Source organism: Verruconis gallopava (assembly GCF_000836295.1).
Source record: "Verruconis gallopava strain CBS 43764 unplaced genomic scaffold supercont1.4, whole genome shotgun sequence".
NCBI lineage: Eukaryota > Fungi > Ascomycota > Dothideomycetes > Venturiales > Sympoventuriaceae > Verruconis > Verruconis gallopava.
In genome coordinates, this window is record NW_015622140.1 from 4821 (window position 1) to 32812 (window position 27992).

The 27992-nt window shown below is 52.1% G+C and overlaps 9 protein-coding genes across 13 annotated transcripts; 5 read left to right on the top strand and 4 right to left on the bottom strand.

The window, feature by feature from the left end:
- Positions 1-485: 485 nt before the first annotated feature.
- PV09_01424 (uncharacterized protein) lies at positions 486-1793 on the bottom strand (the record flags this gene model as incomplete). The annotated part of the gene is made up of 4 exons (XM_016354309.1): positions 486-515; positions 554-1310; positions 1407-1608; positions 1658-1793. The coding sequence occupies 4 exons, from the start codon at positions 1791-1793 to the stop codon at positions 486-488; spliced, it is 1125 nt and encodes a 374-aa protein (XP_016217321.1).
- A 1098-nt stretch (positions 1794-2891) lies between these two features.
- PV09_01425 (uncharacterized protein) lies at positions 2892-7340 on the top strand. Its single transcript, XM_016354310.1, has 2 exons — positions 2892-5487; positions 5541-7340. The coding sequence occupies exons 1-2, from the start codon at positions 3202-3204 to the stop codon at positions 5625-5627; spliced, it is 2373 nt and encodes a 790-aa protein (XP_016217322.1). The 5' UTR covers positions 2892-3201; the 3' UTR covers positions 5628-7340.
- Positions 7341-7396: 56 nt separating this feature from the next.
- PV09_01426 (uncharacterized protein) lies at positions 7397-9463 on the bottom strand. Its single transcript, XM_016354311.1, has 4 exons — positions 8569-9463; positions 8255-8512; positions 8071-8195; positions 7397-8003 (listed from the first exon to the last, which is right to left on the bottom strand). The coding sequence occupies exons 1-4, from the start codon at positions 8897-8899 to the stop codon at positions 7662-7664; spliced, it is 1056 nt and encodes a 351-aa protein (XP_016217323.1). The 5' UTR covers positions 8900-9463; the 3' UTR covers positions 7397-7661.
- A 1526-nt stretch (positions 9464-10989) lies between these two features.
- On the top strand, positions 10990-15247 carry PV09_01427. Of its 2 annotated transcripts, XM_016354312.1 has the most exons (4): positions 10990-11517; positions 11804-12246; positions 12301-12414; positions 12474-15247. In XM_016354312.1, exons 1-4 carry the CDS (start codon positions 11502-11504, stop codon positions 14850-14852), a joined length of 2952 nt encoding a protein of 983 aa, XP_016217324.1. In that variant the 5' UTR covers positions 10990-11501; the 3' UTR covers positions 14853-15247. The 2 variants fall into 2 exon arrangements, with proteins under 2 accessions (XP_016217324.1, XP_016217325.1); XM_016354313.1 differs by having other exon boundaries at positions 10990-12246.
- Positions 15248-17031: 1784 nt separating this feature from the next.
- Positions 17032-21822, bottom strand: PV09_01428. Of its 2 annotated transcripts, XM_016354315.1 has the most exons (3): positions 21652-21674; positions 21168-21470; positions 17032-21108 (listed from the first exon to the last, which is right to left on the bottom strand). In XM_016354315.1, the coding sequence occupies exons 2-3, from the start codon at positions 21434-21436 to the stop codon at positions 19641-19643; spliced, it is 1737 nt and encodes a 578-aa protein (XP_016217327.1). In that variant the 5' UTR covers positions 21437-21470; positions 21652-21674; the 3' UTR covers positions 17032-19640. The 2 variants fall into 2 exon arrangements, with proteins under 2 accessions (XP_016217327.1, XP_016217326.1); XM_016354314.1 differs by having other exon boundaries at positions 21168-21822.
- Positions 17520-19218, top strand: PV09_01429 (uncharacterized protein; the record flags this gene model as incomplete). The annotated part of the gene is made up of 3 exons (XM_016354316.1): positions 17520-18671; positions 18737-18897; positions 18966-19218. The coding sequence occupies 3 exons, from the start codon at positions 17520-17522 to the stop codon at positions 19216-19218; spliced, it is 1566 nt and encodes a 521-aa protein (XP_016217328.1).
- Positions 21823-22007: 185 nt separating the features above from the next.
- PV09_01430 (uncharacterized protein) lies at positions 22008-23123 on the top strand. The gene is made up of 2 exons (XM_016354317.1): positions 22008-22396; positions 22453-23123. Exons 1-2 carry the CDS (start codon positions 22148-22150, stop codon positions 22984-22986), a joined length of 783 nt encoding a protein of 260 aa, XP_016217329.1. The 5' UTR covers positions 22008-22147; the 3' UTR covers positions 22987-23123.
- Positions 23012-24110, top strand: PV09_01431. Of its 2 annotated transcripts, none has more exons than XM_016354318.1 (2): positions 23012-23034; positions 23165-24110. In XM_016354318.1, the coding sequence occupies exon 2, from the start codon at positions 23321-23323 to the stop codon at positions 23642-23644; it is 324 nt and encodes a 107-aa protein (XP_016217330.1). In that variant the 5' UTR covers positions 23012-23034; positions 23165-23320; the 3' UTR covers positions 23645-24110. The 2 variants fall into 2 exon arrangements, with proteins under 2 accessions (XP_016217330.1, XP_016217331.1); XM_016354319.1 differs by lacking the exon at positions 23012-23034 and having other exon boundaries at positions 23093-23218; positions 23275-24110.
- Positions 24111-25257: 1147 nt separating this feature from the next.
- On the bottom strand, positions 25258-27986 carry PV09_01432. Of its 2 annotated transcripts, XM_016354321.1 has the most exons (6): positions 27545-27986; positions 27396-27464; positions 27103-27340; positions 25846-27041; positions 25649-25789; positions 25258-25588 (listed from the first exon to the last, which is right to left on the bottom strand). In XM_016354321.1, the coding sequence occupies exons 1-5, from the start codon at positions 27579-27581 to the stop codon at positions 25782-25784; spliced, it is 1548 nt and encodes a 515-aa protein (XP_016217333.1). In that variant the 5' UTR covers positions 27582-27986; the 3' UTR covers positions 25258-25588; positions 25649-25781. The 2 variants fall into 2 exon arrangements, with proteins under 2 accessions (XP_016217333.1, XP_016217332.1); XM_016354320.1 differs by having other exon boundaries at positions 25649-27041.
- Positions 27987-27992: the final 6 nt, after the last annotated feature.

Below are 27992 nucleotides of genomic sequence, written 5' to 3' on the forward strand. Positions count from 1 at the left end.
AATTCGCTCAATGTTGATCAAGTGTCTCTGCATAAATAACTAAATTTGGGGTATCACGGAAATTTCCCCTGCCCCCCACTATCAATAGTGTCTGCCCTGCTACCTACAACTTGACTTATGCACAAGACGACTGCAGGCGAAAGGACGAACGGCAGGTCGATCAATTTCGACGAGCAAGTCAATCCCTACATTCTGAAGGAAATGCTTTCTCCCTCCGTTGTGCTGTACGAGCAATGCATCCTTCATGTGCATCCCGAGAACAAGTATTAAGCAAAGCTTCAACGGAACCATGACTCGTTTGTTTGGAAATACATCCATCGGGCCCACTCCCAGAACAGTCACTTGGGAGATCTTGGGCAAAGTTAAACCCGGTTTGTTGAGATATACAACCTTCCTTACTGGAACATATGTAACTCGAAGACGCTGCTGTTGTAGGGAGTTTGGTTTCAAGACTGCTAGCGCCTATTGTCACCGTGGTCATTTTATCAATAGTGACAAGAGCAGTGCTTTTGGACCTTTGCGATCGATAGGATGTTATTGAACTCGATCGTACCATAGTTGAGAAAGTGTTCATGGTAGAGACAATCAAAGGGATTCCGGTTGATTCTGTAGGCGCGAGTGTTGCTATATCGGACGACGAACTTTCAGCCGGAGATGGCTGAGGTGTTGGAATGGGCGATTGGCCAATATACCCGGTATCTTGCTGCCTGTAAATCTTGAGAGAGTTGACTTCCCAATATGCGTTTGCAAAATCCGTAGGGTTGTTCGAAACAAACTCTTGGCATGTGGCAGCCTTTTGAGAGCATACAGGATCAGCTCTCCAAACCGAATCCTGCCCAGCCCATTGTCCGCAAAATGTCGTGTCAAAGATGATAGTTTGGTTCTTCACTGCTTCCTGGAAATTACAACCACTAAACACTGCAAGCGGCTCGCCCCAACTTGACGGAGTAGGAGCACCAGAGCTTATATCGGCTGGTACGTTGGCTCGAGCAAAATGGTATATGCTAATCGTGTCCGCTGTCCACTCCGTCGCATATACTCCACCACCAATATCATTGAAGCCATCCCCGTAGGTGGTCGTGTCATTCGTAACGATACCACAACCCACGTTAGCACCTTGACCAGGTGCCTGGACGTCGCAATTACTTGTCTTGACCGAACCTGTAAATCGTTCATTGCCAGAGCTATTGATGCTACAGCCCGGACCAGTGTGTAGAGTCATTGCATCTGCTACCTGCGAGTTTACACCTTCTAGAATGTCGATCTCACCGTTACTTGGCCACTCAGGCCCAATGGTCCAGAATGCCGGCCTGAAGTAATATTTTTAAAAAAAAAATAAGCATGGCTCTTTCAAACGTAAATAAGAAATAGGAAAATATCCGGGCTGCGTGAAATTGAAAACTCACCAGGTACCACATATACCACCAGGCATATGAGCAAGATCTAGGATAATCAAGCCTTGATTGTATGTGTTTTTAGACTCCAAACGGATGCTAGATCGGCCGCCTTCAGGGTTCATGGTCTTAAAATCAACACCGAATCTCACAGAAGTGTTATCTTGCGAAATCATGCCCGCCGAAAGGGCTGTTGTTTGATCAACGAATTTGACTGGAGAAAAATCAGGCTGCAAGAAATTCAACACATGACCTGCACTTACCGAAGCCTTGTGTCGGATCCGGTCCGGTGAAGAAATCAAACATGTCAAAGAAATTCGACGGCGTATAGGCATCTTGAATAACATACACGGCATTGCATAGTTGAATGAGGGGAAGAAGTTCGGCAAACCTTAACATCGTAAATTATGAGCGCAATGAGGCGCAAAACTGTGGATCAGCGCTAGTATGGGAAAGAGAAAACTTGATATATACGGGATCGGAGATTAAGCGTTCACAAGCTTTGCAGGGCATGGTCTGCCTACAAGTATCTTTATCTGGCGTTTTAGTAGTGCCGTGCACCTACTTTCAGAGAAGGTCCCACTGCAACATCCAGCTGTCAAAAAGGCTGCACCCTTAGTTTGCAATATGCGTTGAAAAATCATGACTTCGTACACGATAGATACGGCGGTTCAGACTCCTTGCGCTTCATCTTCTTCTGGCTAACGGACTGGTGGCTGGACGACTGGTAGACATGGTTTGTGTAGATGTGTCTCCGATCCGGATGAATCCTAGATCGCGAAGCCTTGTAGCAAATGGGCCAGTGAGATGGCAATGAAAATATTTTTATAGATTGTTTCTTGTTTCATGCTCATGAATCAGAGGAAGCCTGATGATCTGTGGCGGATACCGTCGCGGGAATCCGCATCCAAGCTTGCAGCGTGGCGCTTCAAACGAACTGGAACCGAAAAAGCCGACAGGATAAAAATGAAAAGAACAGGCTACTTGCTGCGGACAATTGGTGACTGGATGATGGCGGTGCGCTTTCTTGGATTCCAGAAGTGCGTCTACCTTTCACCGGCGCCAAGGACGTTTCATGTTTGCGTCTAGAAGGTCACCGAGAAGCTCACGAGTGCCTCTGCAGGGGGTCGATCTTCAGGTGAAGCTACGGAACATGAGATTGGCGAGTTTCGCACGGGTATCAGGCTCGCGCAACTTGCAAGCGAAGAGACATCGGAGACACGTGAGCCGTGGGTCGGCACTCAGTCTCAACGTCTCTTCTCTGCTGGCCTGCATCGGCGGGCCATGTGAAAGGACGAAGGCAAGGTCGAGCGACGGAGGACGGGTGACGATGCGGCGTGAGTTGCAAAGGACGCTTGGCACCGGAAGCGGCTCAGGTACGCAGCCGCCTGGCCTTGTGGTAACGGGACCATGCTTTGCTCACGCCCTCCGACCGCTCCGTTGGCCGTTGGCGAAGCTCGAGGTTGACGGGTGGGCAGCGTCATGGCTCAGCCACACCAGCACCCTCTGCCACCCGCCTGCCGTGTCCCACAGCTCCAAGGTCAGCCTCTTTGCTGGTGCACAAAGCAGGCAAGAAAACGGCATTCGAACAAACCTCGATCCTGAAGTTGGAAAATCCGTTCGCGTTCGCCTGCAGGCCCTCATCCGTCGCTTGAGGCCCTCTCCGTCCCTGCCTGCGCTTTTCTGCAGCTTTCCCGAACACAAAGCTTCCACCGCAGATACTCGACTCCTTACTTCCAACCTACCTCCTCCGCTCTCCGTCCTCTACCGTCATCTCAGGTTGCTTGCACCAGCGTATTTTCTGAACATGGCGTCCCTGAATACCTCCCAAAATGGGCCCTCCATCATCAAGAGTTATCAGTCAATTGTCAACTCACCGCCATCTTCCGGTCCCGCAGCAAGTTCTTCCACGTACGGTCAGTGGATCGTGCTCTCGGTGGCAGCCCCGTTGGTCAGCGCTTTCCAGCACGACGGAGGCAAAGAGAGCGTTTTGAAGGTTCAGAGCACGGGTGAGGGAGAGCTGGTCGACCTCATAGAAGAGTTCTCCGAAGGCAGAATACAATTTGCCTTTGCCAAGGTCAAAGACCCGAACACAACCCTGCCTAAAAATATTTTGATTTCGTGGTGCGGAGAAGGTGTGCCGGAAAGGACAAAGGGCTATTTCAACAGCCATCGCGCCGTTGTCTCCAAGTTGCTCCATGGTTATCATGTCGAGATTACTGCGAGATCTGATCGTGATCTTACACCGGAGTCCATCATCCAGAAAGTTCAGGATGCATCAGGCGCAAAGTACAGTGGCGGCGGATCAATCACCTCAGCCAGTGCTCCACCCCCTCCAGTTACCTCGAAGCCAGTGTTTACACCAACACGAGTAGGGGGTGGTGCTACTGCCATTAATCCACTCGCTGGGCGATCACGAGCACCTGCACCTTCTGCCCCGGTTGATGATGACGGGTGGGGCCCTGATGCACCTCCAGTGACGCGAACACAATTGGAAAAGGTTGAATCCGCGTACAAACCCACAAAAGTCAATTTAAGTCAGCTCCAGGCACAGAAGGAGCCATCTCGTTATACACCACCACAGCCAACATCAAGTAATGGTAGTGAGGTGGTGAAGGGAGGTTACCAGCCAATTGGCAAGGTTGACATCAATGAGATTAGACGCCAAGCACGAGAATCGGGCAACTTACAGGACGACAGGCCAACTGTCGTGAAAGGAGCCTATGAGCCTGTTGGAAAGGTCGACATCGCAGCAATCAGAGCAAAAGCCCAAAAGCCAAGTTCTGATGATCTGGCTTCAAAGATTTCGCCTGCTGCTACTGGAACTGATCATAACGAGAAACCCCTGAGTTTCGGGGATCGATCTGCAGTTTTCCAACAAGGCGGACGAATCCTTACAGAAATGCCGAAACCCAAGATCGCACATAAATTTAGCGGCGTCGGTGCCTTTACGGGTACAAAAGCTCCTACGCCAGGAGGATTTGAGCCAATTACAAATCCAAAGTCTGCTCCTATCGGCTCTGCGAGTAGGACTTTCGCAGACGAAGGGGGAAAGACCCCTGCTCAGATCTGGGCAGAGAAGAAAGCTCGTAAAGGTGCCGGCGTTGTCAGTCCTGCTGCTACTGGCGCTACCCCGACTTCACCCATCAGTGCTCAAAAGAGTGGCACCGGCTGGGAAAGCGGCTACACGGGCAAGAAATGGGCGCCTGTTCAGACGACACGGACTGGTCAGTCCGCAGCTAGCAACCTAAGTGACCAACGCACAGGACCGCAAGAAGAGGAAGAGGAGCCAGCCAGCGCGAGCGTAAGCTCTATTCGAGATCGCTTTGCAAGCGGCGACGCTCCGCCTCCAGTAGACATGTCCAGTCGACCGAACGTGGGAGGTGGAGTTGCTATCCCAGGTTTAGCATTGCGTCCCTCGGCTCCTTCTGTGCCTGCCGAGCAGCATGTTGTTCTGCCGCCTCCACAACAACCCAGTAGCCCTAGCCCAGAGTCTGAGGAAGATTATGTTCGTCCAAGCTCTCCTATTAGAGTGGCAATGCCTGTCAGCAGAACTAAGGAGCCAGAAATTGAATCTACTGAAGAGCCTCAACGGACAATGCGGACAGAACCACCTGCGAATCCTGTCTCTGCTACTGGCCACCAGGATCTCGAAGAAGAGATCTCACGTGTTACAGTTCAAGCCGCACCGGCATCAACGTCCAGAACTGATACAACTGCTGCGGCACCAAGATCCGGCACGTCGGGTCGCCGCGCTCTGATTCAATACGATTACGAAAAAGCAGAAGATAATGAGATCGAGCTTATCGAGGGCCAATACGTCACGAATATCGAGATGGTTGACGAAGATTGGTGGATGGGTCAGAATGAAAAGGGCGAAACGGGACTATTCCCCAGCAACTACGTTGAACTTGTTGAAGAACAGGATACTACTACATCTGCTCACGCTATTTCACATGTGGAATCCGCAGAACCTCCAGTCCCATCTCAGCCAGACACTGGAGCTGGAAGGACTGCCACTGCTCAATACGACTATGAGGCAGCAGAAGACAACGAACTGAGCTTTCCAGATGGCGCAAAGATTACCAATGTGGTATGCTCGTCCTGATAGGAACCATAAAAATGATGTCGCTAATCTTTGTTTAGGAATTTCCGGATGAGGATTGGTGGTTTGGAGAATACGGCGGCAAGAGTGGTCTTTTCCCTGCTAATTATGTTCAGCTTGACGACTAAGGATCTGATAGCATATCAACACGTTTTGGGCTATTGTCTCTTTTAGGCCCTATCAAAGAAACGGCTTGAGGGCTAGACTCGAGCTGCTATGCAAGCTTGTCAGCATCCATGAAGCAGCCATTCATTGTGGTAGAATGAAATATATCTTGCATTAAAAAAAAGTTGGCAGAAAAATGTACCAAGATCGGCAGATGTAGTGGATTCAATGACATGAATGCCTCGTCACTCGTCATTGCTGCTCTCGTTGTCGTACCACCGAGTATGTGAGGAGAAGATGAACACACCGGGCTTCCCTCCCATCCATTTAACGATGTCATCACCAGGGCCATGTCAATTATCTGGAGTTGCTTAAGGCAGGAACGGTTTCTGCAAGATGAAACAGGAGGCTGGTGGACATCAAGTTTCACACGCAGGATATCTGGTCCCAGTCGTCCGTCCAAGACTTTAGGGACTCTTTAGCAACGGAACCCACGGCCGGGATTGACATTGGTATCTCATCAGTCTGTGACGGTCAGACTCTTGTTCGGATGAAGTCGTTTTGATGAATTCCGCCACTGCGCTCCATGGCAACCAAAGCAGTATCGCTGACTGTGTGTCTGAGATTCGCCAGCCGGTGCGTGACACGCTTGCCGTTACGGACGCTTGTTTGCTCTTGACATGTCCATGAGAGGTCGCGTCGTCAATGTGTCTCCCGTACCTAGAAAATCGACCAAATTCTCCCTCTCCATTGCACATCGCGGCGAGAGGCTACCACCGTGGCTGACGGCCACAAACACTATGCAGGACTGTCAGCAAGCTGGTGATAACGGGAGGCTGGGTTTCGTAGCGCCGCGTACGCGATGAGCAAAGCCGGGCTTGCTGCCGCGACCCGAGTTGATTGCAGAAAAAACGAACGAGAAAAGGTAGCGGGATTTTTTGGTCAACTGTTGTCACTCTGGCTATGCTAAAATAAGTCTAAACACACCGATCGATCGCATGAGACTCCCACTCACGCGTTGGGGCACAAAGGACTTGACAAGTGGAAAGGGCATCAAGACAAGTGACGAGGGGAGCCGAAATCCCCGTCCTGTTGGCGACCGGAGACGCTGGTCAACTCACGGGGTCTGTCCTGGAGCGATGAGAGAGCCGAGGAGCCGGAAGGAAGACCGAAATACATGATCCATGATTCGCATGGCTGCTCTACCTTTACATCCTCCGATACGCTGTCCCAGCCGCTGCCTTCTCAGCTATCAAGCCAGAAATCGCTGGCATGGAACATGTGAGCGAATCGCTCGGATCCTGCAATGATTTTCCGTAGCAAGGTGGCCAGCCGACTGCTTCGAGACCTGCTCTGTCGGATGGCGCGAAGAGATGATGACGTGAAATTGGGTCGCCGCACATAGAGGAGTTCGCTATCATTACGTAGTGAGGGCAAATCATATGTCGACGTTGATATTAAAAAGCGAGAGGATGCAGTCAGCATCAGTGCCGCAGACGAGAGGTGAAGTAAACGTAATCAAAGGCACGGTGGAATGCGCTTCATCTAACTCAGGTCAAGGCATATTGTACCCACAAATATTTCCATCCCATGTACTTGTATGAAGAAGTCCTGAATGAGCACGTAGTGTTTGATATGCTGCACAGGCGAACGCGGTGTGAACGGACATCCTGATGTGAGACATTTAGCATTCTTTTGGCTATGTAGCGAGGCCGGTAGAGTGGGCAACAGAGGAGGAAAAAACATAAATAAAGTAAAAAAAAAAAAAAAAAAAAGAAGGCTTCTGCGTCCGTTAGGAAGAAGTAAAGGTAAACTAATATTTTCTTCACCGCTTGCGCAGCAGAATGTGTCGCTAAGCCATGAGAGGCAAAATATCTGTATGAGAATACCTAATGTACGCTGCGATCCAAGGTGGCAATGCCTTTTCCAGGTGCCCGACAACCCACGTAATGAACGCGACCATCGGGAATGCCGCCCGACGGCACATCAACTTGACAGCGTGGTTGCTGAATGAGGGTGATTAATGGAGGCCAGCGAGGAGGACTGTAGCGGCGGCGCTACCTCAGCCAGTTGCTGCAGCTCAAGCACAAGATTTTCTCCTCCCACAGGCAGTCGGCCTTGTCATTCGACACAAACATACCCTCCTCGTTCTGGATCTCGACCGTCCATGGCTTGCCTTTGGGTGGCGACAGTTTGAATTTGTTTGGCAGAATGTCGGGAATCGTCCCGTCCTCACCGGCGACAATCAGTCTCTTCCAACTTTTGTCCGCTACACCGTGCCTTTTAGCCAGCGCTTTGATGAAGCATTCATCGTGCATCCAGAGTGCGCACGAGCCGCATTCGAGCAGCATCTTGTCAACGTTGGCAGGCTGCTTGCAGACACAGACCGCATTCAGTTTCTGCACATTATACCATCAGTACTTGCTCATTCTCAGGATGTTGACTCGTGTGAAGAAAGGAACGTACAGAGAATCTCGGTTTGCTTCGGTCTTCCATGGCTACGCATTGGCGCCAGAATATGGTATGGTCACGCGGGGCTGTGTCGTCGGACTCTATCCAGTAGTCGACATCGATCTTGCCAACAAGGGCGGCTGTCATAGCATCAGCACCAGATGTAGACTGTTCGGGGCGTGTCGTGCCGGAGGCATACTCGGTGAGATGATGTCAACGTCGTTTGTAGCAAGGATCTCGTTCATGCCGTGGTGTGGCTGTCTGCCCTTTGGCAAATCTTCTGGACGATTGTACCAATTGATCAGAATGAAGACATTTTCCTGATTTATTGCGCGAATCTCAATGATCCTGCCGACCCAACGCCCCTTCAATTCGGGGGCAAGTGCGGAGTTGTCGTCGGCCGTCTCATCCTGCATGATCAGGACATCGTCGCCGACGCAGAATTTCGTTCCCATGTCTGCACTGTGGTTCAGTCGCATTTCATGAGGCTAATGGGAGTACATCAAAACTCACACACGGCTTTCTTGTATCTTGTAAGAGCATCCCAGTCATGTCCATTCTTGATGCACACGCGGGATGCCGCCTTGAAGAAGCCCTCAGCCTGGTAGACCAAGCTTTGACCGGCGGCGATATCATCGAAGCTCTTTAGGACCTCGTCAGGCTTGGGCTTGTAGTTATATGGCACAACGTTGGCCTCGAAGCTCGGAATGTCGGAGACGGGTTCGCTGCTGGGCCGAGGGGAGTGCAGCGACTTACTCTTCTTGGAGGAGCTTGGGGTTGAGTTTAAGCCATCAGCCTTGCGCTTGAGGGCTGAGGGAACCGTCTTTTTCAGTGCTTCGAGCATGGCCGGATCCCCAGTGCGGTGGAGATTGATTGCGGATAGCGCACGTGCACGGGTTAGGACAGGCTGGGAACGCGACAGGCGGAGGACGAGCGGAAGGCGTGAAGAATGCACAAGGCCACAAGGCTCACGACGGAGCACTGTTTGGAAAACGCGATCGCGTCGCTGGGTGTTTGATCGTAGACGAGCGCTTTCGGCTAACTTTTGTGTACATCCGCTCGTGTTCGAGGGTGGAGAACCGAGAGAGGGAGAGCTTGCGCACAGACCTCCAACCCTTCTCTTGAATCCTTTGTGGGTCGATTGGCAGCTTGCTGTCAGTGAAGAGATGCGGTAACGGCCACTGCGGTGCTATGAACCTTTCTCCGTTGCGACACATCAATCGTCACAATGTTCTTCGGCTTCAGCTTTTTGTATGTGCACGGCTGCAACGCGCTGGTACAGGCAGAGATTGTGCGTGCGGGTGTGCGAGAAAGTGGATGCTGTATGCGTACATGCCGAGCTTATCGGTGTAAGCGGGCGCTGCGGCGCCGACGCCTTCCATCTTCACTGTTCAACAGGTGTTCCAATATAAGCGCGAAGGAGGACGCCGTCATAGCGTGCAAGCAGGCGCAGTTGGGCAGATTACGGGCATGCGGCGCCTGTGTCGTGATCCGACTCTTTTGACAGACCGGGCTAGCAGGGATTTGTGTACGCAGGAACGCGTCGCGAAATGTTGGCCGTCCTGACTTCAGTTACCAAATGACGGGAGCATGTGTGTCCGTCACGCAGATCCGTCTACATAAGGGCTGTCTTTTTTTGGAAGCCGGTGCGGAAAACTTAGTCTCAGCCGGTTCAAAAGGGGGCGGACAAGACTACAGGATTGGGCGCAGATTGAGCCCTGATCGGACCGTCGAAGAGCCTGCTGGCGGGGAGCTCGTACGCTCACGCGAGGAAATACTACTACACGTATTTGTGGCACGGAGCCATGCTGCTTGTCGGACGCCGACTAAGATCACCACCAGCCTGCACTGGTCTCGGCACTGGGTTGCATTTGGCCTGTACAGAGAGAACTGTGTGTGCTGTTACTGGGACGTGTCTTCGACCGTGAGGCGAAGGCATGGAGTCACGGGCAAGCGTCATCCGTGTGCCAGGGCAAGACGGCGAGTCCTCGTCAGCTTGGCGTTGCCTTGGGAAAGCGCAGAAACAGGCACGACTTGCTGAAGCCGGTTGCGAGTGTGCTGACATACATCGGCCATTGGGCACCCGCCGCCGAGCCGGGGGAGAGCGGCGTCAAAGTCATGGCGCGCGAGACACGCACGTCTCCGGATTGAACAAAACAATAGCGCCAGCAGCAAAGGTAGAGAATCAGCAGCGAGAAGCTCGAAGGCATGCTGGGTGTGGGCGAGCGGGAAGTTGTGCTTCGGTTCCGCGGGCGGGTGGTGACGTTATGTGGCTTCCCCGAAGTTGTGAACATGCACACAAGGCGCGATCGACACATATGTGGGCGCATACGCACGCAGGCAGAGCAGACACGGGTCGTGGGCTTGCGAGGCTGTTGGGAAGCGAAAGACAACGGCGCGGAGCCACGACCAAGGCTGGCCGTGTTTGCGCCTGGCGTTGCTAAGAATAAAAATCAACGGGCGCACGGAAAGCACGAAAACGACGAGGGCAATGACGATGTCGATGACGGGGATCATGATGACGGAGCGATGGTGATGGTGACGATGACGATGACGATGATCGTGAAAAAAGGCAGAGCTGTGCCGGAGGGCACGCTCTGCCCGACACTTGGGGCGTCGTCGGTCATCATCGCCGCTGGTGAGCTCGGTGCTGCGCTGCGCCGCGCTGTGCGGTGCTACGCAAAGTCCGCGTCCTCCACCGCTGCGCTAACGCCATGCTGGACTCGGCCGCGCTGGGCAACCCGGCGGGCAAGCGAGGTGGCCGACGGTGGTTGCGTGTGCGTGCGCGAGTGCATGCGTGTGTGGCGTGTGTGCGCGTGTCGAGCGAGCGGGCAAGTGGGCGCCGTGCGAAAAGCGTTCGAGACAGCGCCGACGTTCGTGTGCTACTTCGCCTGTGTGTCCATGTGTACGTCTTTGCGTGGGAGTGCTGGCTTGTGGAGCGCGCCGTGCTTCTGGACGCATGCACAAGCACCGTCATGTATACGCCGTCTGCCATGAGTGCACTGGACAGGACGAGCCAACGGCCGCTCGCTAACCTTGGTAGACTGACGACGATGAGTTAAGTCACCGTGGGAGCTGGACACGAGAAAAGTGTCGACGACAAGGTTCCCTCTTCCGCGCACTTCCTACCCAACGACTACCAATCTTAACGCCTCAAACCTTCGCATTCTTCCGCTTCTCTGCTGCTCCCCCCCCTCAATCTCCTCGTTGTCTTTCCCTTCCTCCTTTCGCTCTTGCTTCACCGTCGCTTGCTGGAATTCCTATTACATTCCCGGTCTCCTCGCCTAACCCTAATTCGCCTGCTCCGCTGCGCTGTCAGAGCCGCCACCAGCCGACAGTCTCTTTGTTGTCGACAAACTACGTAGCCGTTTATGGTCTAAGCGAAGCCCTCTTCGCGTTTTCCCCCGTCACGACGAATCGCTGTGCCAGCGAGCCTCAGCGTCGCCATGGCTCGAAACCGGGGTAAGTGTACATACAATCTTCATCCGGGTTACCGTTCCCTTGCTCCCACTTCGACCGCCATCGCTCTACATTCGCAGTCTGCACCGACGCGTCACATGTGGTATGCTCCTGAGTCAACCCGCTGTGCCAGGCCGTCTCTGCTGGATGCACCATCTGCGCTGTCTCTGTGTAGAACCGAGAGCCATACTCCAACACCCTTCGCCCAGCACTCCAACACGCAGCTAGCCGCCCAGCAACACCCCGAGCCGGGCAGCATCTGACTGACAATTTCCTCCATGTCCAACAGTATCCAGTTTCTTTGAGAAGTGGTCGCACTACCCTCGCGAGTCCGGATCTCCGCCTGCGGAGCACCGCTCGTCCTTCTCTCCAAAATCAAGAGGAGTGCTGGTCAAGGAGAGCCGCTCGCCGCCTGGCGACTTGTCTGCGCCCCCGTCGACGACCACCACAGCCGACGCTGCTCCGGTAAACACCGAGTCACCCAATCCTCCTGGAACACAAGCAAACACGTCCGGCAGCCGCAGCTCGTCGCGTCCCTCGTCCATGGTGCACACCTATCAGCCTCCGCTCATGGAAGTCGCAAACGACACGCCGCCCGAGCTGCAGCCCATCTTTACCTTCCTGAACAGTCATTCCAATAAGCTGTATCAAGAGGGCTACTTTTTGAAACTGCATGACCTGGACACCAAAGGCAGGCCAAGCAAGGACAGAAAGTGGCAGGAATGCTTTGCGGTATGTCTCTCGACGAGTACCGTGTGTGCGCCCGCCTCGTACTGATCATAGCAGCAACTTGTCGGAACAGTTCTTTCCCTCTGGGACGCCGCTGAGCTAGACGCCGCAGGCGAAGACGGCGAGGTTGTTCCAACCTTCATCAACCTGGCCGACGCGTCGATTAAGATGGTATGTTCTGCCCATGCAGAGCCAGAATTGCGTGCTGTCGATGCTGATCATAACCACAGATACACTCCTTGCCTATGAACGAAGGCGACGGGTCACAACTTCAGAACGTGCTAAGCATATCGACCGCGGCCAGCAATCGTTACTTGTTACACTTCAACTCGTACAACTCGCTGACCCAATGGACTTCGGGAATTCGCTTGGCCATGTACGAATACGCCACGCTGCAGGAAGCTTACACTGGCTCGCTTGTGGCGGGAAAGGGCAAGACGTTGAACAACATTCGTCAAATCCTGGAGCGTAATCGCTTTAAATACGAGGACTGGGCAAGAGTCAGGTTTGGGGCCGGAACACCTTGGAGGCGGTGTTGGTTCGTGATCACCCCCCCCGACGAGAAGGAGTGGGAGAAGGCTCAAAAGATGGCCAAGAAGAACAAGTATGCGAAACCGCCTGTGCTAAAGGGCGACATCAAGTTCTACGAGACAAGAAAGGTTACCAAGAGAACGCGGCCGATCGCCACGATCACAAATGCGTACTCTGCCTACGCAATTTATCCGCAGTCAAAGCCACTGATTGATCAGTCGACGCTCGTCAAAATCGAGGGTAAGATTACGGTGCACTCGATGCCTGAGTCTGTGACTGAAGGATTTGTCTTCGTCATGCCCGAGGTCCACCCAGCCATCTCTGGCTTCGAGATGATGCTTCGTTTCTTGTTTCCCGTGTGGGACACCTTTGCGCTTTATGGCCGGCCTCATAGGCTGATAGCGGACGTACTGGATCAGCGAGGCCTCATGTTCGCAATGCCCAGAGATCGGCGGTATGGTTACCTGGACATCCTTGATGTGGCGGCACAGATCAACACGGAGGGAAGCTCAACGTGGACTGAGCGGCAATGGCGCCTTAAGCTTAAGGAGCTCACATCAAAACGTATGCTGGCCATGGCAGATGAACCGCGTCGCAAAGTGCAAAGCAGGACTAGCATGCCTGGTGTTCGCAGCAACACTTTGCGCTTTGAGGATTCGGGAAGAAACCCACCTGCTGGGCACAACCCACCTCGTCGCGCCGAGTCTGCGATGGCAGGTACGATCCAACGCGAGGACAGCGGTCACCGTAGGGCAGCATCTGAAGCAAATGGTCTTAACCCGTATCAGCGAGACGGCTCTGTGCGACTCAATCAATCTACGTCAGCCATTCATGAGCAGGATGACGAACCGCCTGCACCTCCACCACATTCTACCTTTACGTCTTCGGAAAGTGTCGCACAGCTTGCCAATGTCAGCAGTGGGACCCCATCGCCTGACCAGGACATTCCTGTAGAAGTCAAAGCAATGGCTACGCGCTCTCCTCCTCCAGCACCAGTCGACCCGCCAAACTTTACTCACGCCCCGAGCGAGCGACCCCGAAATCGTCCAAATCAAGCCCCTGAGATTCGCCGCGGAGTTTCCGATCTTGATGCAGAAACTCGAGCGCAGATGGCCGAAGCGACGGGAAGCAATGCGCAGGTGCCTCAATCAGCTCCTCCTCCATATGATCCAAACGGGGCCGCTTCTGTGCATGGACAAGCGCCTTACAGCATGCAGAGCAGCTCTAGAGGAACCAGTCCAGATTCGAGAGGCGCAGCAAACTACAGGAGGAATGGGCCCAATGTCCCGCAACTTGCTACAATTCCCGCATCGCCGTATGTTGAGCAGGAGTCCCCAATTTTGGACCGCGCCGGTCAAGTTCTACCTCCCCCGACTGTGTCAGAACTTGCGCCGAGCGTAGTGAGTAACCTTTCTACTGCCACCACCACTACCACCACCACTACTACTACTAGTAGGGCAACTACCACGACTACGGCAAACAACAACTTGGCAGCAACTGCGGCCATGGCAGCTCTCTCAGCAACACCCCCCTACACCAAATCTCCGTCCCCTACACTTGCCAACAATCCTGTTGAGCAAGCTTACAACTTGTACAAGACGAGTTCTAATTCGAGCAATTCAAGTCTCCAAAAGGTTGCAACCAGCGGAAGCACAAAATCGGGCGCAGCTGTCCTCGAGCACAAATTCAGTGTCCAACGCAAGCCGGTTGGCACTCGTGCATCTGGACAAAATCAATTGGCCGCGGTAACCGGCGTCAATCCCCTTGCCAACCCTCAGTGGAATCCACAGCGATATTCGTATCAGTCCCCTGAACCAGTTTACGGTCAGATGAGCCCGTATGGTCAACAAGAGGGATATGTACCGTCCGCTCCTACACAAGTACATGGGCAGCTTCAGGCCACGGGCCCACCAATGCAGTCTAATGTCTATCATTTACCGTACAGTCAATCTTCATCAGAACATAATAGCAGCCCGCCGCAACAACCCCCTCCTCCCTCTTCGTACGGTCAAATGGCCTATCGTCCCACAGCTCAAACCAATTCAACTTCGCAGCCGAATGGAAGAAGTTGGACGTGATCCTTGACATAATCTTCTTTCCTTCCACTTGAATTTCCACTCGAAGCATCTTTTACGTCTCCAAACATGTTTGCAGGAACAGCATCTTATACGGCTTTCTTTGCGTCGACAGTTCGCAGTCACATATTTCTTCTGGCAATGTATGCGCTTTCTGCTCTGAGAATGATTTAAAAAAATGAGGCTTTATGAGATTTTGCTGCATGGCATGGCGTGTTTTCTTTTTTTTTTTTTTTTCTTAGGTTCTTTGGACTTTATATTTTGGGCTCAGAATAGAGCAGCGCGCAATGCGTGGATTTTGGTTACCCCCTTTTGCATTCGCATGATAAGTTTTGCATATGTCACGATTGGGATTTGGGTCCTGATACCGAAAAATGAAACCTGAGTTCGATGAAATATTTTTTCCTTATTTAAAAACATGCCAAAGCGTGACGTTGTACTAAGCAATTGGACCCTTGGTCAATGTCGCTTTCCTACCGAAGCAGATCTGACTATCTGAACTTCAAGATGTTTGGACTTCAAAACGAGTGGATGAATGCGGGGGAGGAGAGAAGCCTGCTCTATGAAGACTTGAAATTGTCCTGCTTCATACTCTGGTCCTCGTCACGACCGCTTAGAGACTCATTCGATTTAATGGCGTGAACAAACAATTGAGAACGTGGTCGCTCTATGTCTCATCATCAAGAGACATGTAGTCGTAGATGTTGATACAGTCCCACGTTGCCCTGTTCTCGTTTCGATCCATTTCCTAGCAAGGTGTGTAAAGGCAGATCAGTTATTTTCCCCGTTCCGATCGACGAAACGGCAATCTATGCGCTCAAAGCTGGTGACTTTTTATATTTCTTGCGTACCTGGTACGGAGATTCTGATCTCGGAGCTACTTTGCGAGAACCTTAACTGCCGACACGCCGTGCCGTCTAACACAGTGGAGGTCACTGGCCGAACTTTTAACTCTTGAGATCCAAGTTTACACGGTTTGCCAACAGGGTTGTTCTTATGCAAAGGACATGGGTTAGTGAGCTGCCCACGGTTCTGAATCTGGGATAAGACCCCCCCTGCTCACATCAAGCCCGTCGGATACAAGGCTGCGCAGCACGTTTCGGATGCGCCAGAAACGGCGCAGAGTAGACGGAGTAGATTGTGCTACCACTTTTATCGCCCTTGATCTTCCACTGGGAGTTCAGAGATGCAACTTCCAAGTCTTCCTTGCCTCTGGACAATGTGCCACTTTTAATGGCAGGGCACAATCTCCCCTCTGCACCATCGCATGCGAGTCGTATTGCCGCCGTTGTTGACCCGACCGACGGCTGATGGGTTGACGGTCTCAAAATTTCAACATTCAGCACACTGTAGGCTCAATGAACGTTACATTCAAAACAAAGGAAAGTGCAAGACCGAACCAAAGATTTGACGCGCTGTCATTCATCAGAGCTTCGAGATGAAATTTGGACTATCGCTCATATGTCTCTAGCGACGTGAAGGACTGACTACATTTGTTCCAGCTAATAGGGGTTAGAGATCCTTTAACTAGTGTCATAATATCATGAGAAATTCAATTGTCTAGTCAAATGTGGCCTACGAACGGAATTCAAATGTGCGTAAATCCAAGCCGTGATCAAAACTTTATGGAGGCCTTATCGATGTTCACATCGTAGCACGTCTGGATTTACATTGCGGCTTAATCCCCGTTGCTGTGCGCAAGAATGCGGACAAGAATGGACTCTTAAGGTGCGTTGTGAATGGCGTAGCCTACCTCGTTCCGAAGAACGTCGGTAACAAATCGACCGAACTCAAGTGTCCCTTCCGATATCTTCCTATATCCATTGTGGTGTCCAAAGAGTGTGAATGTCCCCTTGGCGGTTAAAAACCTTGGCTTTCTGCTCGGCGAGAGTCTCTGAAGGCTGGGCAGAATAGATGACACATTAAAAAATGGCAGCAGATGTGGGCTAAGGTTACATAGAGCATGCCCATGAAGGATCAAAGTACTAGGGATTAGCGTATGAATAGTCACATCTCATGGTACAAAACGGCTCATAGAATGCACCAGCCAACCAAGAGTGCGGAGCAAATGCCTCGATAAGTCGCTGTTGGTGCACATCGCAGTCAATTTGGGTAAGCCGTTGTCGAACGTTCAACGCGTGCCAAGTTCTTGGCATTATGTGGAGAGCGGAGAAGCTGGGCGGAGAATGCTTCGGAATTCTTATTAGTGCTTGAGCAGGGGTTTTTCCTTCAGATTTAAGGTCTGAAGAAGATGTTCAAGATACAGGGGACAGAGCGGCGCTTGTGGTCCCCCCTGCTTGTGAATATCAATCCCCATCCGAATTCGGGCGCATGCTGTCAGACCATACGGTACGTTTACCGTTGCTTCATCAACTACTAGTCATTTTACGCCTGCAGGATGGTTGCCACCAGCCTGGGATGTCCTTCACAAAGCTACGGATCGCCTTGCTGCATTGTGACTGGGGAATATATAAGTGCGAGGTAACCCAGACGTAATGCAGCTGAGCACAGAAAGAGAGGATCCAACGATATCATGGTGTTCAGCAAAAAGCTCAAGGACACTCCGAAAGAGGTCTCCAACTGGCGACTTTGGTATGGGGTTTTTGTGTTAGTACATCTGTCACTATGTGATGGGATCAATGAAGTCTCACAAACATCAGATTCGGGCTTATGGGCGCGGCTCGAGGTTTAGATGAAGGCTTAATCGGCACATCGGTCGAGCAGGTTTCTTTCCGTCACCGTTTTGGCCTTGATGACCCATCGCTGAGCAAACATGAACTTGCCAATACCATTGGAAACATCACGTCAATGGTCCAGCTGGGTTCGATCCTCGGTGCGCTCATCGGCTTCTATCTTGCTGATAAGCTCGGCCGGAAACTAGCGACGGTCCAGCTGTGTGCAGTTTGGGTGTTGGGCATCACGATATTCCTGGGTTCAGCTCCATCAGGCAACATGGGCATGGTTTACTCTGGGAGATTCATCGCTGGGGTTGGCATTGGCCAGACGACGATTGTTGCACCGACTTATCTCGCTGAAACAGCGCCTCGTGCGATCCGTGGCCTTTGCGTGTGCGTGTTCGCAGGTAGCGTTTACCTTGGAATCATGCTGTCGTACTTTGCAAGCTGGGGAAGTTCTATCCATATATCAAACCATGACCAGGCGCAATGGCTCGTACCAAACAGCTTGCACATCATGTTCGCAGGTATCATCCTTTTCTTGTCCTTTTTTGCAATCGAATCTCCGCGCTGGCTCATTAAAGTGGGCAGGCATGAACAAGCAGCCAGGAACTTGAGCAAGTTGCGCCAGCTCCCCGTTGAGCACCCCTATGTACAGTCCGAGATCATTGACATCAACGACGAATTGGATCGGGAACGCGAGGCTACCATGGGAGCATCAAAATTGGGAATGGTAAAGGAGCTTTTGTTCATTCCCGCGAATCGTTATCGAATCATGTTGTCTTTCATGTCTCAAATACTTGCGCAATGGTCCGGCGCCAATAGCATCACCATCTACGCACCCAGATACTTCGAAATGGTCGGCACTACCGGGCAAAATGAGAAGCTTTTCGCGACAGCAATCTTCGGCGTGGTGAAATTTGTTTCGGCTATCATCTGTGCCACGTTCCTTATCGACTTCATCGGACGCAAAAGATCATTGTATATTGGTATCTCGTTGCAGTTCGTGTCCATGCTCTATATGGCCTTGTTTCTTGTAATTGACCAGACTGTTGGTGACAAAAACATTGTCCAGAGTCCGAGTCAAAAAAAAGCCGCAACCGGTGCAATTGTCTTCATATATCTTAGTGGATTTGGCTGGGCTATGGTAAGTCCTTGTTATCCCGATCGTGCTTAGGAAGCACCCTGGAAAAGGTTGTTAAGAGTCTCTAGGGCTGGAACAGCGTGCAATATCTCATCAATAGCGAAATATACCCCCTGAGGCTACGAGCAATAGGCGGTAGCATCGCTATGACAGTTCACTTTGCCAATCAGTATGGCAACTCCAAGGCCGTGCCTTCTATGTTCATTGACATGACATATTATGGAACGATGTAAGCGCAGTCCTTGCGATTTTGATACTCGTCGATAATGCAAAGCTAACGCTTCAATCTCTCTTTAGGTTTTTCTTTAGTGCCGTTACGTTCCTTGGACTCGTGTGGGTGTGGTGGTTCGTACCAGAGCTGAGTGGCCGCAGTCTCGAAGCTGTGGATGCCATCTTCCAACTTCCATGGTGGCAGATCGGTCGCAAGGGCGGTCAGCTTCGTGCCACAACCGTTGCGGAGACATATCACAACGAACAAATTGAGAAGCCTGTTGTTGAGCGAATCAATAGTGTTGATGAGATAAATGGACATGGCAGGGCAGATGCATAAAAGCAATAAAAAGATGTCGAAGTTGAAAGCCAGAACGCAATGCAGAGAACCTTCCATTCTGGTATCTAGACATTAGTCTTTCCAACTGCCGTAGCAGTCCAATTCAATGCGCCCTTGCCTTGACTTCAATGCTGTCCCATTTATCTTCTTGGATACTCGATGATCTGGAAGGAAACAATGCAGAGTCCCTGAAGCAAAGTGCCACTTTTGTGATCGTAGCAACTAAAGATCTAAGATGTAGCCCATGTTATTTCGCCGTAATAATTTGAAAGCCTCCCTCTTTTGAAGCTGAGCATCAAGTTGCTGGACGCAAGATTGGCTTTCTCAACTCTGAGCGCGTGAGTATTTTGTCGTAAATTTAGTATTGGTTTTATGAAGAATCTCTCTGGAAACCCCATTGATAAGATCGAACGAGGCCACGATCAGATCTCAATATCAATAGCCAAATCCATACTGCTGATGATATCGTCATCCATTGTCATCTTTGTGAAGCGACCAGGTTTATGCTTGTGTGGGGTATTTGTACCACTTTGCGACACTGACGTGGTCGAGTTCTGAACAGCAGGAGCGGGAGAGCCCACAGCAGGAGATGCAGCGCGGCTAACGTCGCTTCCCCCTGAGAAGAGGTCGTCAAAATCGTTACTAGGGACGGCTAGCGAGTTGGACGTATCAGCAGCTGGTGGAGTTGCTGTGTTCGAAGCAGCTGGTCGACTTTGTGCCATCTGTGCCTTCATACGGGCGCGACGTTTAGCTTGTTCCGCGACTAACGCCTTTCTGACATCCGCAGTATTCTGCTTGCGGATCTTCTCGTTACGAAGACGAAGCTTCTCAGCTGCGTCATCGCTCTGTGTACGCTTGACAGGTGCGGAAGCAGCTGAGGTAGCAAACAGATGCTTGTATTTTTCACGTTTGGCGATCTTCTCGTTGATCTCTTCTGACGTCAGGTGGTGGTCTAGTAGCGCATTAATCTTAGCGCAGATCTTGTCTGTCTCCGATTTCATGGTCAAAGGCAAGCCGTCGGTTACGGTCAGCTGTTGCTTCCAACGGTTGAACTCTTTTTCTGTGAACTTGGAGTCGGAACAATGCATGAACGACCACTGCTTCTGAGCTTTTCCATGTGCAAGCAAAACGTACTGGTCTGTGTAGAAGGGTTGGACGGCCGGCGAGGCATCGACCAGGTAAGGAGTGCCAGTCACGATGCTCTTAATGACAGTCATGCGATATTCAGGCTGTCGATTTGCGTCTTGGCCAATGCACACACGTACGAAGCAGCCGATCATGGTCTCTTCGAACTTGGGGAAGAAGCAAACTTTCGCAAGTCTCGTGCGGCCGACACGAATGCGCTCGATATCGGCCAACTCGGCAGGTTGGTCCGTCTCTTTTTGGGGTGCACCCACAGGATATTCGATGTCAGGCGAACCGCTGGCATCGCGAGAAGAAGCCACCGAGCGAGACCGAGAGCGGCGTGTGCTCCGACCGAGTTGACGTCGTCGACCACCCTCTTTTGCTTGCTCTCGTTGTGTCTTGTACGCATCGAGGACCTTCTCACGGGAAGTCTTTGCGCGCGAGGGACGACGCTCGTCGTCCATCTCAGCAGCTGCCTTGCGTTTACGCGACTTCTCAGCTTCCTTCGAGTCGAGAAGGTTTTTCAGTTGCATCTCTCGCCGCTTAGCTGCAGCTTCTTCTTCACGCTCCGCTAACACCTGTTCGCGCTCGACCTCGGTCAAGCTGAGAACATACGCCTTGTCCGCAGCGTTCTTATACTTGCCCTCCAGAGGATATGGAACATCGTTAGTTGTAGCGTCTAAGTATTCGGCTGGCGATGCATCCGAGTCGGACTCATCCATAGCGTCAGATCCCAGTGATACTGGAGAGCCAGGCAAGGAGGAGCTGCGAGAATGCAAATCAGCAATAACGCGAGGTGATTGTGTAGCACAGAGCAAACCTACGCTTCGTCTTCACGGTCGGACTCTTCGGTTTTGCGACGGCGTGCAGTACCTTTAGAAGGCATTTTAGTAGCGACGCCACGTCGAGGTTGTGTTTTGGAGGTTTCGGTTGACTCGCGAGGGGATGATTGTTCGGGCGTCGGAGAGCGAGCGGCGGCAGGCGAGCTTGATCTCTCGCGGTCGCCGCTGGTAGAATCGGCTGCCTCATCCTTCCCCTCCGACTCATCGCCAACCATGGCCAGCAACGCATCATCGTCAAGAAAGTCGTCCATGTCAACCAGTGTAAATCCACTCCTTGTTGACGCACTAGTTTGAATAAGATCCAGTCAAATCAAGAGGAGAATTTGTTTGGTGAATAGGCCGCTCCCGAAGCAGATAGTCAAAAAACGATAAGTGAATGCGGGGTACAGAATAATTCGATGTCTCCAGAGGTAATGTCCGACACAGCCAGCTGTTGGGATCGAGAAGGGGAGAGATGATGACGCACAGAAATGGGATGAGAGCCTTGAGGGAAAGCGGTGCTAAGGGAGGAGGTAAGCGACGGCTTCCTATGGGCGAAGATGAACAGCGCGTGGGAAGACGAAGCGGGAGAGCGGAGGAACCGCGATGAGACTTGTTGAAGAGCAGCAGAAGAGCAGAGGCGACCAAGGTGAATAGGGAATCTGTAGATTGGGAGAGACAGGAAGTCTCCTTTGAGCCTTAAAAGTAAGGCATGTTGCGTTAGTCTAGGCACTCACGCTCCGCTTTCCGCCGCACGTGGGCCCGCTCGCTTGCGCAGCCAATCACGGTGCACATGTGGTCCACTTGCACTGGACATAGCATCTCTACCGGCAGAACTACCAGAACGAGCCAAAAATCAGAACCAGTCGCCATGTCGTCACCATCTCGTGATCCATCATAACTTCATCGTCTCCTCCGTTCCTGTGCCATGTCCTCCTGTTCTCAGTAGACAGGCCGAGTCGACTTCAGTCCGTTGTGCAGTCATGTATCTCGCCGTTCCGGTCCGCTCCTGCGCTGGCAAAGCTCTACGTGGTCGTTCACGCCCATCTTTATCATTCCCATCCCGGGCAAGCAAGCGGCACATTACGTCGTGCAATAAACGCTATGCTGCAGCATCAGCAGTGACAGTCGAATCAGGATCCGCAAGCGGTTTTGATCATGTAGATGCCTCGAGATCGCCACCACTACGTAGATCTCTTAGCGCTGAGCAGCGGAAATTTCTGGAGAGCGCGGTATGATCCAGACAATGCCACATGCCCCGGGAGTTCAAAAAGCTGACATATGACAGCTGAGAGTGAATCACGCGGGCGAATTGGCCGCGGTCTTGATCTATGCCGCTCAGAAACCTCCAATCTTGAAGGCCTATCCGCATCTGAAGGACCTGATGCAGCACATGTACGATCAGGAAGCTGGCCACCTCAAGACCTTCAACGAGCTGCTAGCCAAACACAGGATTCGCCCGACCATCATGTACCCTGTCTGGAAGCTTGCTGCCACTGCCTTGGGCTGGTCGACTGCAGTCATGGGCCGTGAGGCTGCCATGGCGTGCACCGAGGCTGTAGAAACCGAAATCGGAGAGCACTACAACAATCAAGTGCGAGAACTGCTCAAGTGGGAGAAGGATCTGGAGGCGAGGGGAGAGCCTGTCAGTGATGAGATGAGAGAACTACTCCAAACGTTGCGGAGGATACGAGACGAGGAGCTGGAGCACCTCGACCACGCGGTTGAAAACGACGCCAAGCAAGCCAAACCGTACGAGTTATTGACCAATGTCATCCGGGGAGGTTGCCGCACGGCGATTTGGATCAGCGAAAGAATATAAAGCTCCGGAAAAAAAAACATTTCGTGTACCATATGTAGCATTAACTGTGTAAGTATGTCCTTTTGTGAGTACGTCTAAGACGTATCACGCATTTAGATCGTGGCGAATCAGACAACTCATCTTGCAACCATATACAACCTGTCTGCCTGAGCCCGAACCACTAATAGTGACGTAAAAGCATTCAGCCACGATGGCCCACCAGGTGATGTCTAAGCAGCTTTATTACATACATGTATGTTCCCATCCATTGAACTGGGCAGTCATTCAATCAATCGGCTGACCAGTCAGCCGAACCTCCGGCTCGTTGGGGCGCTTCCAGCCATCATAGCAAATCATGTCACCCTCTCCATGGCAGAGCCTCTATGCCGTCCTGCCTGTCGGCTCTACCACAAGCGCCTTAAGAGCCCGGGGCCTTCCTCTTCCTCGCACTCCTCCTCGGCTGGCCCGACGAGCCTCCTTGCCCATGACCCGTACGCGCCCGCCTCGCCGCGCCGGATCCGGGCTGCTCTTCTTCTTGGATAGCCCGAGCTACCATCCATGCCAAATCCTCGTCGAACTCTCGCCAGTACTTGGCGTTGGCCCGACTCCTCGCGGCGGGGGTGGCCTCAGGAGGCATGTTCTTCCTGAGGTCGCGATGAGTCGGGAACCTCGACAGTGAGTCTTCGCCCGTGAAAGGGTCAACCCACGCCGGCTCGACGGCGGCTTCGGCAGCGGCTGCTTGAATGATTTAGCCAAGATTGAGCGTGACGAAGATCATGGCAACTCACAGGTAGCAAGGGCGGCTGGTGGCGCTGCCGTTGTTGGTGTTGGTTCGGCTGAAAAGTCATCCTTAGCTATAGTTCTTCTCCGTCTGGTTAAGAAGGGCGCTGAAACTCACCAACGGGAGGTGCAGTGCTTTTCCTGCGACTGGCGCGAGACGAGACTGGCTCCACCGCTGAGGCTGAGGCTGAGGCTGAGGCTGAGGCTTGTGCTTGAACAGCGCCAGCGCTGCGTCCGCGACGAACCTGGCCCCGGCGGGAAGGAACCTTCGCTGCCTTTGAAGATGGTGGCGGTGGTGGTGGCAGCGATGATGGTGATGGTGATGGTGATGGTGATGATAATGGTGTTGGTGGTGTTGGTGGTGTTGGTGGTGTTGGTGGTGTTGGTGGTGTTGGTGGTGTTGGTGGTGTTGGTGGTGTTGGTGGTGCCGCCGATGTTGCCGCCGCTGACACCGCTGCCGTTGTGATGCCGGCGGTGGTGCTGGTATCTTAAGAGGAAGCGTTAGCCAGAGAGACTTCAATAGCAAGAGCCTGGATAGATTTGAAAGTCTGAACTCAAGACCAGAAGATAAACTCACTAGCTGCTGCGGCATTGAGCACCGCCATGGCGCGAGGTCGGTGCTTCTTCGTCTTATTCAGGTATCTGGAATACCTGACTTGTAGAGTGCCCCAAGGACGCGCGGATTGGAACTTTGCGTTCCATGTGTTTGCTAGAGCGGGCCAGCCCGCGAAAGGTTGCCGCTCTTTCAAGCGGATGATCTCTGCGTCTTCTTCGGCGGTAAACAGACGAGGCATTGTGGGCAACTGTATTGGTGATGGAGGTTGTGGATCTTGAAGGAATTTTCTCAACAGCGCTGTGTATACGATATGGAAGTTTGCTCAAAGGTTGCTAGGAGACAGTGAAAAGGCATGCCATAAATTTGTTTGACCTAGCATGGGCGAACTGGTCAGTCACAATGGACCAGATCTGGTATTTAGAATGATCCATTGTTAGAATGACTATCGTGTGTATCAATACACCGCACGGCCATTATTTGTCCGCTGGTGATGAGTCTCAGCACCAACTCATTGTTATACGAATTGATCAGATCTTATTGAATGGCTAGATCTACTGAGAGCAGTTGGCAAAGACTCAGTAAAGTGACCTGCTCTATTCTCACTTTGCACCATAATAACAAAGCGTTGTGGAAGAGAATGGCGTAAATAAAGCAGAACGAAATAATCCGGATTCTCTACTTCATATGCGAATTTCATGGAGATGGTATTCTCACTCGTTTTTGGTAGTTCCGCAAAGTGATAATTTGTGCTCTCTTCAGACGTTACCCGACAATGGCGCATGACATGGACAGATTTGTCCAACGCTAAAGTATTCAGCCACCCGACTCACCAACAAAGCAAAGCGTGATTCAGTCAGGTTAAATCATAACGTGCAGTTTACTCTTCAGACATGAAACAAAGCTCGACCTTTTTGTGCGACTTGCTACACAGTGGTCGGCATTTAAAAAAAAAAAATGAAGTTTCAAGAGTGCAGCGATAAAAATGATACAAACTAACGGAAAATGAAACACTACACCTGGAGGTGGAGAAGTTCCTCTTCAAACCGACTATATTTTAACATGATGTTGGGAGCTGCATCGAACGCCTATATACATTCGTACATGATCACACACACCCCTAGAAGACCCATCTAAAGATCCCTAATATTGAAGAGTAATTTTCTGACCCTTTACCCGGCCAATGACAACTTGTGGTGCGTACTTGGGAATAACTTCATCATCATGTAACATCTCAAACTCTTCCGTCGCATCGCGGCCCATATGGCTGTAAAGAGCGGTTGGTCCTCCCTGCAAGAACGTTGTTAGTACATACTCCACTGACAGCAAAGATTCGTGAAGGAGACTTACGGGGTGCTCATCAACCCAGTTGGTGAGATCCAGAACAACACCCTTGACAGCAATCCACAGGTCATCCTTCTTGTTATGCTTCTTGACTTCCTCGAGAGTGTACTCTTTCTCTGGAATCTCGAACTTCTTAACGTCATTTGGCTTTTCGGAATCCTTAGCATCGCTCGCGGATGACGCAGGGGTTGCAGAGGACTGACTTGGTTGAGCGACAACGCTGGATGCGCCAATGGCACCGCTACCCCACTCAACAGAGATCTTGCCTGGCTGAGCAGGGTCAATGTGTAGTGAGATTTGGCCAAGACGAGCGGCGGCGGCCGAACCACCTTGTTTCAAAACCTTCTGGAAGGTGTATCTCGACGCGGATTCACCGGCAACGCGACCGTAGACAACGCAGCCGAGGAGTGATGAGCCACCAAGACGGTTAGCACCGTGAACACCTCCAGCCAATTCACCACAGACGAAAAGGCCGTCAAAAGGTTTCTTCTCCTTGTTCAGAACTCGGGCCTGGTCATCAATCTCAATACCACCCATGGTGAAGTGAAGAACCGGCTCCATAAGAGCGACGTAGAAGGTGTCGTTGATGTCGAACGGCATGTTGTGGAAGAACTTCTTGTTCCAGACGTCCTTCTTCTTTCCCTCGGCAATGGCGTTGTAGCTCTCGAATTCTTCCTGGAGAGCCTTTGCACCGCAGCCAATCTCATCGGCAAGCTCCTTCCCGGTCATCTTCTTCATCAAGCCGCGACCAGAGTAATGCCGAGTATGGAAGTCCATGTGATTTGAGGCCTTGGAGTTGAGGATGAGGCGGATAGGCCAGTTGCCCTTCTTCTTCTCCTCAAGCATCATGTTCGAGACATAGTCACGGTGGCCAAGGTCATCGCAGAATCGCTTGCCCTTGTTATTGAGGAGGATACCGCCCTCGCCACGGAGAGCCTCTGCAGCGAGGAACTTCCATTTGGAGCCAGGATCCTTCGGGTCAACAAGGCCAGTGGGATGTACCTGAACCTTGTCCATGTCGATGGCATTAGCGCCAATAGCCATGAGCATCTTCTGACCGTCACCCGTGGCGTGTACACCGTTGGTGCTGGCGAAGTCGTAGACGTCAGGTCGGTGCTTCTTCAGCAATGATGTCTCTGTGAAGTCGGCTGCATAGCCGCCAGTGGCGAGGACGACGGTGCCATCAACGCTGATGGTCTTGCCATCGTGTTCATAAGTGACACCAGTTGCCCGATTGCCATCCATATTGACCTTTGTGACTCTTGCCTTCTTTATCAGCGACGCACGCTCCGGCTCAGATTCGCACAGCTCTTCCCATCGCTGCATGAGCGCGTACGTGATGGCCATGCCAGGGAATTTGGCATCGTGGCCACGGTGGGTTCGCTGGTTAGAATGACCACTGTGATGCGCGGGTTAGTTACTTCTGCTTTTTCGAATGCCAGGGGGGGCGAAGATCGTACCCCAGACGGGAGACAAGTGTCAAATCGAGGTTGAACATATCCTGCAGCCAGTGCACGGCGTCGGCGGATCGGTAGGTAAGAACCTTGATGAGGTCTGGGCGAGCAAGCTCACGAGCGGACTTCATTGTGTCGTCGTAGAACTCCTTCACGCTGTCTTTGATGCCCAGGGCCTGCTGCGACCTGGTGTAGGCACCGTTGATGCCGGACGTAGCCTTGGTGGAGTTGCCTCCCATGAAGTCTAGAGCCAGAGTCAGGACGGGCAGAGGGGCTCGGGCGACGAAGATGCGACGTACTGTTCTTGTCAAGCAGCAAGACATTGCCACCAGAGAGGTAGATGGTGTGAGCAGCGCTCAAGCCGGACACTGAGGACAACTTGGTCAGCTTCCCATGCGAAATCATGTGGCCGTGACGGCTCTGGGTGGAGAGCAAAGAAGGCACGTACAGCCAGCACCGACAACGATAATCTTCTCAGTGGCCATGGCAACAAGGAGATGAATGGCAGAAGACGATGGAGAGAAGGAAAGGCTGAAGGATTGATGGTCCAGAGAGAAGGCCTTGGGACAGCCCGCAGTGGAGTAGTAATTAAGAAGGTAGTGTGGTGTTGTTCCTCGGGGTCGAGTGACGAACTAGCGTTAAGCCGAGGCTGCTTGCGGAGGAGAGACGATTCAGGTCAAAGCGCAGCACGACGTTGTCCTGGTACTGGCGCAGCTGACAGCCGAATAAGAGTCTGACGATTTTTCAACGCCGCGAGATTGGCTCCCACGCTGCTAAGACGGCGGATTTGGGCATGTGAAGGCCAGCCGCACAGCTTTTACACGAATGCCTTGGGATGCTTAGCGGGACGGGGGAAGTCTGGACAAAGGTCGGCGCAGCGCTCAGAGTCCGGGGGC